The sequence below is a fragment of the Callorhinus ursinus genome, unplaced genomic scaffold (assembly GCF_003265705.2).
Source record: "Callorhinus ursinus isolate GAN/ISIS: 27379988/994484 unplaced genomic scaffold, GSC_fseal_2.0 scaffold4, whole genome shotgun sequence".
NCBI classification, from domain to species: domain Eukaryota; kingdom Metazoa; phylum Chordata; class Mammalia; order Carnivora; family Otariidae; genus Callorhinus; species Callorhinus ursinus.
In genome coordinates this window covers 93380321-93389235 of record NW_027397066.1, presented here as the reverse complement: position 1 = coordinate 93389235, position 8915 = coordinate 93380321, and the positions used below count along the sequence as shown (strand labels likewise).

General features: G+C 38.6%; 1 protein-coding gene across 43 annotated transcripts in view; it reads right to left on the bottom strand.

Annotated features, from left to right (window-relative positions):
- Positions 1-345: 345 nt before the first annotated feature.
- The window catches only part of ANK2 (ankyrin 2), a 318537-nt gene continuing 309967 nt past the window's right edge, over positions 346-8915 (bottom strand). For 41 of the 43 annotated variants that reach the window (XM_073892120.1, XM_073892130.1, XM_025874074.2 and 38 more), the window contains 3 exons: positions 8652-8816; positions 7470-7652; positions 2457-2607 (listed from right to left, as the gene is read on the bottom strand). In XM_073892120.1, the coding sequence (XP_073748221.1) occupies positions 2593-2607; positions 7470-7652; positions 8652-8816 (363 nt within the window). In that variant the 3' untranslated portion in view covers positions 2457-2592. Of the gene's footprint in view, positions 2608-6000; positions 6093-7469; positions 7653-8651; positions 8817-8915 lie in introns of all 43 variants that reach the window. The other 2 variants (XM_073892154.1, XM_073892155.1) reach the window with 1 other exon arrangement.

The following is an 8915-nucleotide window of genomic DNA, read 5'->3' as shown; positions in this document are numbered from 1 at the left end:
CCCGGGGGGCCTTGCTGCCTTACCAATCCCTGGTTACCCTTTCATTTCCTCCCAGCCCAAAAGTTACTATTTTTTATTTGCTAACAATCCCAAAACTAAATATAAATCTTTGTCTTTCTCCTTTTGCATAACAAAAACAAAAGTTTTTTGAGGGCAAGGACAAACTCTGTTCATCTCAGTGCTTAAAACAGTGTTGGGGCATATAGCATATTTGTCACTAAATAAAAGCTACAAGGAAAAGAGCGATTTGTGTCCTTTTTGGCTTCAAATCTATGTCATCTCTTTAATAATCTTATCTCCTGAAATCACAGATTAAGTGCTAAAGAATAAATCACTGTTGCCACATTTAACACTTGTACATTTTATTTAATTAAATCAGCCATTGTACACATTGCAGCTATGTATTGTTAGTGTTGTATTTTTTTTCCATTAACTAATACATGCCCTCATAGATATATTCAATTAGTGTTATCACCATGGGAACAAGATGCTGATTCATCAACTGAAAATTCACTTCTTCTCACAGTATTCAAGTTTTTTGATACACAGCAAAAATCAAAAATCAAAAAAAAGGTGAATAACCATTATGTTGTTACACAGACATCATCTGCACTGCAAGTAACACAACAGAAATGCTTTTCTTGAGCTCCAGTGAAGGTTTTGACAAGAAGGCCATGGTGTGTCTCAAAAAGTTTCACCATGAGCCTCTCTCATTTTGGCTGCCAAAGAAAGCTTTATTTCCTACCCAACTGCCAGAAAGTGCTAGCATTTGAGGCTTTAAGAGATTTGGCTTGTGGGAAACCTCCCTCCCAGGAAATTTTCTCCCTTGGCAACACTGCTTGAAATGATGAAGTGCCATTGTTTGTCACATTTGTTTTTGACATTCGGAGCAATGAGTCATTTTTGCACAACAGGAAAAGACCAGATAGAATTGGAAAATGTTCAATCCCTGGAGGATAGACTTTTTTTTTTTAATTTCATCTTCATTGAATATACTTTTCTTTAACAAATAACTGATTCGAAATGTATATTGTTTATATGAATATATTTGTGAATATATATATATGTTAAAATGCTACACAGCTTCAACCACTAGAGGAATAAGGAATAGGACATGGAAATCACTCAGATGATTAAAGTTCCTTCTCTGAAACAAACAAAAAAGTGCACAAATGCACTTAAGAGTTTCCAAGGGAGTTTGGATTTCAAATAAATAAGTCAAAAATTTTAACCAAAACCAAATTTGTAAGGATTTCTCAACCTTGTCTGCAAGCTAAAAAACAGACCTAGCGGAAAGTGAAAAGTGCTTGCTCAGGGTCAAAAGAATGAAAACCATCAGTGTGATTAGAAGAGGAGTTTTGACTGTGGTTTTGATTTTTAAATGCTACATGCAGGTATTAGAGAAGATATAAACCCGGGGCGGGGGGAAACCACTCCAACATGGTGAAGGAGTTTAACCTTTTGCGTAGTGGGTAAATCTTGTTTCCAATGAATTATCTACAGTGCAGTGGCCAGAAGAAAGTACCACCAATAAGACAGCGTGGTTTGCTAAAGCAGCAATGAAAACTGGAAAACTACAGTAGTTATAGCTTTTAAAATACCCTGCCAATGCGTCCAAAATCTAAAAGACCTGAAGATGCTAGAAAGCCACAGGATGTGGCTGCTAGCAGCTGAATACCTCATTGTTTTGTTCCTTTTGCCTTCTGCTCCCCCTTTCTCCCCTCCCTCATGTGGCTGTTGGAGAATCATAAATCAAGGCTGGCCAGCACCAGCATTAAGTGCCTAGTTAGGATAGTTCCTTGAGGTTATTAACCCATCTTTAAGTAGGAGCAATGGCTACTCTGGAAGTTCTAAGGACATGGTAGGTCTGAAGTGCTTCTCTTGCGGTAGAACTGTATTATCATTCGATTGTGTTAGCAATATCTTAATTAACCATTGTTCAGCAATTTCTAGAGGCCTTTTATTCCATGATGCCCAGTGTAGTTATGATAGGCAGTGGTTTTAATTTTAATATGTTGTTCATCTGAGCATTTGAGCTATATACATGGTACAAGGATATCCCTCGGGAGGACTCCTAGGTATCATCACTTGAAGAGGTCTGTAGGTGAAGTTCTTCTGATCGATGGATTTTCGTGGAGCTTGTTCAGGAGCAAAGAACGATAGAGGTGGCCAGTTCTCAGTTTAGCACAGACACGACAAAGTAGTGGATACAGCATCCAGACTGAAGGATGCTATCTTTGGTCACAAATTAGCTTACAGTTAAAGAGGACGGGGGGAAAAACTGAAACAGAATGCGGTGTGTATTTGCTAAAAGTGGAAGTGTCAGGGGATCCCATTAGGCCGGGTAGGTCACTCTGCTAAAGAAACAGGAAGTTGCATATTGAGTGAATGTGTGGTTTCTGGTGTGAGGACTGGGCAGCCCCTCATTTGGCCTCTTGCTTCGAGTCCTCCTTGCAGAAATGCCGAAGGAGTTGCTGGAGGTCGCGCTGGAGGTCATCTTGGTCTAGTGCTTCTGGTACATCCTCCAGGTGCTCCAAGTAAATGCGTTTTCCATGCTGGTCCTTCACCACAGCCCTCTTCTGTGTACTGGCTTTACTCATTGTTGTCCTGGAGGAAAGCAGACAAGAGAGATTGATGCTCTTTACTAAACCGCAGCCACCATCTTTGGAAGGGGGGTAAATAACCATGACAGGAAAGTACTTTACTGTCCTACCTCTGGGTACTTCTACACTAGCCATCTTCCCACATCTTTCTTTTAAAACGTGGCCACTCCTATCTGACATGAGTCATGAAATGTTTTAAAGTGTTTCAGAACAAAGAATATCTTTTTAAAACTTTAAGAACTATTTCAGATAAATAAAACCATGCTTTAATATGATTCTCTCCAAAAGTAACCACATAGTCATTCATGTTTTGTTTAAGGTGCACTGATTTGAAAGAGCTTGGCTCGGGGCTCCTGTGTGGCACAGTTGGTTGGGCATCCAACTCTTCATTTTGGCTCAGGTTGTGATCTTGGGAGTCATGGGATCAAGCCCCGATTGGGCTCCACACTCAGCAGTAGATCTGTTTGAGAATCTCTCTCCCTCCTTCTGCCCCTTCTACTCGTTCTCTCTCTCTCTCTTTATAAAATAAACAAATAAATCAGAAAGAAAGGAAAGGAAAGGGAAAGGGAAAGGGAAAGGGAAAGGAAAGGAAAGAAAGAGCGAGCTCAGCTTATCCTGAAACAGGGATTCCATATGTACCTTTTGACAGGCTGAGAAAAATAGTTTTTGATTTTTTTAAACACTTTAGCTGCCAGCTTAATCCTTAGAGTTGCATCCTGTTCTAGGAAAACTTTTCCATGAGACACGGATCTTTAAAAACCAGAATCTTATTCTATCAGCCTAGAGGAAGGTGACTACCAGTGAGAGATGAGGGTCTGCCCAGGCGTCAAAACTTCATCTAGAGATAGCGGGGAAGAGAGAGGAAAGAGAAAAAACACCAAGAGCCAAATTCTTCCTCCATCTGCTCAGATCTCCATGGACTTTGCCCATTTTTGGTCTTCTATGGCATTTAACAGTCTGCTGCTTCCTTGGCTCCCTCCTGACTAGTGATTAGTCGACAAAAGGGGTTCTGATGTTCTGTGATATTTTGTACTACCATTTTCCCATCTCCCTACTTGAAAATGATTATGCTGTAATTTGTACATCCTCTCTTCTTCTCACTACTTCTAAATATAATTATTCATTCCGTAAATATGTGGTGAACATTTTTATGTGCCAGGCACTATTATTATAAGGAGTAAGGAAAATGAATCTCAGAGATTTTAAGCAATGCTCCAAATACAAAATAACACAGTTACTATGAAGTGGAGCCAAGACTCCCAGATTCCAGAGCCTGAATCCGTAACCACGATGCCAGGCATCTTCACTGAAAACCACAGAAGAAATGAGCAGTTTTTGTGACTTCACCCAGCAATTTTCTTATGGATTCCTAGTGTTAAGAAGCTGGAGGTTCTGTCCTTATCATTATTCTACCTTCTAACACTGCCATGCATTGAAGATCATCCTGATTGTTTTTTTTAAAGACTTTTATCAGCCAAAATACTTTCGGCTTTCTTTTGGGTTCCTTCTTCCTTCTTCTCTCACGTTCTCTTGTTCTCTTCCTTCCTTTGATACCATATGAATTATTTTATATCTGAAAGCAAACTTAAATTTGTTCCTTTTAAAATATTTATTTGTTTGTTTGTTTGTTTGTTTGTTTATTTATTTATTTGAGAGAGCGAGCTAGGGGAAGAGAAAGGGAGAAAGAATCCTCAAGCAGATTCCCTGCTGAGCATGGAGTCCAATGCAGGGCTCAATCCCAGGACCCTGAGATCATGACGTGAGTCAGAGGATTAACTGACTGAGCCATCCAGGCACATTAAATTTGTTCCTCTTAATAAGAATGTCAAATTTGGTTGCAATGACTGAAATCAGATCATATTTTTCTAACTATTCAGCACCCATATTTTTCTTCTCCCAAAAGGCAAATATCTGATTATTTCTGCCAAGAGCTAAGAGGAGCCTTCATTAATTGGTGTGTGTGTGCGGGGTGGGGGAGGCAATAAGCTTCTATCACAGGGCAAACCCTGATATTTTGTGCAGATATATGTAGATGAATGTGTTTACGAGTATGCATATGCATATAACTCAAGCAGTAGAATGAATCTACTCATATGTATATCAGAGGGGCAGTGGGTATGATAAAATGTCTTCATACAAGATAAAAGTGTTATACATGACAAATACATTCCAGAACTAAATAGCTATAGAATTTAATTGAGCTGTTTACATCCCTGGCTTCAAATTCACCAGCTGTAACTGAGAACTTTGGATTAACTGCTCTCTCAATGTATTCCAATTTAAAGATCTCATGATGTTAGGGTGTGTACATGGTTTATGTGTTTTTGTTTGAGTAACTGAATAAAAGACTTAAAAGTTCAGGGTATAAAAGGCACTTTATCCTTAATTTACGTAGCATTTTTAAGGTTCTCTGAGCAATTACACTCTTAAATTCTTAGCTGCTGCTGTTGTTCCCATGTGACTGGAGGGCGGAATTGTGACAGAACCTTTAATTCACTGTTCCTAATTATTATGTTCTACAGGCTAAAAATAGCTTTGTAGAGTACTATAAATGACAATCTTTTTCTTCTTCCCAATGAAGTGAAAAGCACAATAGTAACTTGAATTTCCATTGTGTCTCTTCCCTGAGAAGTGGAGGGCACTTTATTAGCATGGTCCTCCTGCTAGAGGACCAAAGAGAAGGGCCAGGAGATGAGGCAAGAGGCAAGGGTGCTCACATTCATATATCAAACAGGCAATAGGGACGGGCTAACCAGAGAGTTTCACAGCTGGTCCCCTTTCATAGGCACAAAAGTGAGCTGCTTACTGCTTTTATGGCACTTTCTTAACTTAGTAGAGTCCCTGGTTTCAGCATTGCTAGGTACATTCAGGTTTGTGAATATCAAACTCATGCTCATGTTATTTGCCATTCATTCACATGCGGGATCATGAAACAGCTTAAAGCTTTTAGAAGGAGGTAAAAACAAAAAAAACCCCAAAAACCCAAAAGCATGTACCACACAGTTATGATTTGCTAAGACTGAGCTGAAGGTAGCTGGTCACAAGATTAATTTGTCAACAGCTGATTAGATTCCTCTTCATATGTGCTCCAAATCTATCAACACAGCGGAAGATCCCACCTCAGCAAAATGGATGACTTGCTAAAACCCAAGGACTGACTGTGTAAACACGTGTCTCATTCTCCTCAAGCCTTGCTATTACTTTCAAAGCATAAGTAGGACACTATAGGTATGACACACTGACAGATCTACCACTTGACAAAAGTGTACAATACAGAGAGAGTTGGAAGTTCCCAAGGGATGTTAGGGTATATGTAGGGGCTATTTTTCTTTTCTTAAAACTGGAAAAAAAATTTCAGGTGTTAGTTGGCAAAGCATAACCCCATGCTAACCCAAACCTTTTAATTACTGATCCATCCTCTTTCAGGATTTCATTCTCTACTAAACTGGGGAAGTGCACTTTCATGTGGCTACCTGTATAACTCAAAGCCTGAAGAAAAAAGAAAACAGGACAAAACCCATCATAAACCATAGACTTAAAAATAATCTATTCCTGTGCTTAATCGATAGTAAGTATAAAAAGCTATACTTGAAAGGATAAATAAACACAATTTCGGGATCAAGTGTAAGCATTGAGTTTTACTGAAATTTCTCCTATTTGTGAGGGACATGTACTACAATGCTTTATAAATGCTGGTAAATAACATCTGTACCGAGTGACTTTTAATTTTCTCCTCATCTCACCCTCCTTCCCCCAGTGGAGACTCTACCGATAAATATAATGATCAGAAGCAAAATAAGCAACAAGTGAATAAGGCCCAAAGTGTACAACTCACACGATTCATCTTCTGATTATCCAAGGTCAAGATATTTTCCTTAAAAGTATTTAAATAAGGTATGCTTTTCGTATCCCAATACATTCATATATAATCTCAATGCATATTGTGGGTATAGAAGAGGACACACATGTACCATTTAACTTCAAAATGTCTCAACAGCAAAAATGTTTTGTAGCTATTTGCATATGCCCACAATCCCTTAGTCAAAACCCTTGGGGCCAGATGTGTTTCAGAATCCAGAATTTCTTCTTTTTGGATTTTAGAAAGGTAATATGATATATACACTGTATGTTCTAATATCCCAGAAGGGGTTGGGGCAGCATCCTGTAATCAATCTCATAAATATATCAAAAGCAAAGCATGTGAATATTCATTCTAGGTAGGACTAAAAACCCCTCCATGTCCTAATAGCTCCATGTCAGTTCATATTAAATTTTACTCCCAAATTAACTTGCTACTAATCTACAAATCTTGGTTTTCAGAATTTTTGAATTTTTGAATCCTAGTAAGGGTCTGTGGATCTGTCACCATGGACCCATTTTCTAATTACTGAAAATCAGAACTTAAATAATTATAAATGCTTATTTTATTTTTAGGTTTAAAATAAAACTGAATTTTCTTTAATGTCAATCTTTGCAAATATTTGAGAACATTAGCTAGTAAAGACAATTTGCAACCTATTTCTTTCTCTTATTAATTGGGAAGTCACTTCTGGGTCTTCCAAGCAAGACGTACAATCATGGCCTAATTCCAGAGATTCTGATTCTGATTCAGCTGAAGCGAATCCAGGTCATCTAGATTTTTAAAAGCATTTAAGGTGATAACGATGAATACCACAAGTTGTAGAAACATTACCTCACTGTACAAGTTATTCACACAGGAATTCTACTCTTTTGAATTATTCTGCACCCTTCCATGAATACATATATGGAATGACATAATGATAAACCATTTTCTTTTTAAACAAAAAGCAAACATAAAATACATATACACAACACGAAAACACAAAAGTGATAATGCTTTTATACCTCTTCAAAGTCATCTTTGGCTGAAGGAAGATCAGTGGCTAAACTAGAATCACCCAGATGTTTCTCCATCCTCTCTCCATGTACCATAGTTGTTTTAACAACTTTGCTGACTCTACGGCCTTCCACTGGTTCAGCCTGAAATTGTGAGGTACTGGACAAAATGCTGGGCTCAGACAAAGTTACCTAATGGATGAAGGACACATGATACATGGTTTCTGACTGCCACAAGATCACAGTGATGAATTTTTCTATGTAAAAAAAACAAAACCCTACACTGGTTTATACCAGTCTTTCAGAAAACAGTATTTTGGAAAAGAGAAGCAGTTACAAAAAGAAAGAAAAAGCCTGTAATCAATTGGTAATGCCTCTGTCATGAACTCTATGTACATAGGACCAAACCAACCACTCATGAGTCACCTGAACGAAAATCCATCAGGAAGTATTGTGAATAAGAAACCAATTGCTTAGTGCAATGCGGACATAACAGCCTGTTGATGAACCCTTCCTCCACGTTTAAATGGTTTTGGCATTATAAAGGTGAAATTAATCCCCCAAGGAGAAACTCTCAAAGATATGACAAACCAAAAAAGCAGATTTCTGGAGAAACTTTGTGCATAATAATAACATTTTGAGGATGTGAATGAATGCAAAACAGTGAGGATATCACAAATTATATGTCAAAGAGAGTGAACGTTCCTCAAAGAGAGTAGAACAGAAAGAAAGAAAACTATAGATCAGGGAGTTTCTGGACCCTGGCTTTAGTGACTCTGAAATGCACAAGGTTAAATATCAAATATTTATCGACAGGGCCCTACAGAGGCTGCCACGCTGCCCAGGCCACAATTGTACGGGGGCTTTCCGTGACATACTGTTTGCCAGCCAATGGGATTCTGGCCTTTTAAAATTTGACTTTTGGATTTCTGTTGTATGTACACAACCATAACAGAAAACAGAAATAAGAAGGACCAAACAGAGATCACGAGTATAATGGCTACAAATCTCCTCGGTGGTTGTTTTAAAATGCCACAAAATCATGAAGAAAAAAATGAATGTGCAAACTGAAAGCAGGGTGCCAGATAAGGGGAAGCAGTGGGTCAATATGGGTAAACAGTCACACCCACCTCCTCCGACTCTATTTCACACTTCTCCATAAAATCAGGTTGGAGAATCAGATGATCTTACCTCTGACTGTTCGGTGTCACTCTTTAATACAATGCGCTTCATGACTTTGGAATAGCCATCTCCTTCCTCAATGCTGATGGGTCCCTGGGCCATTCCCTGCATTGTAACCTCCTCTTTCTCTGTGCCATCAGAGGATATGTACCGCCTAATGATTTTCCTAGTGACCTGAAAGATATTTTATTCATGGATCTTGTGTTTGAGAGGCAGCACCGGGGGACAGATACATTTTAAGCAGGAGGTTCGAAATCAACCACGTTAGGATAG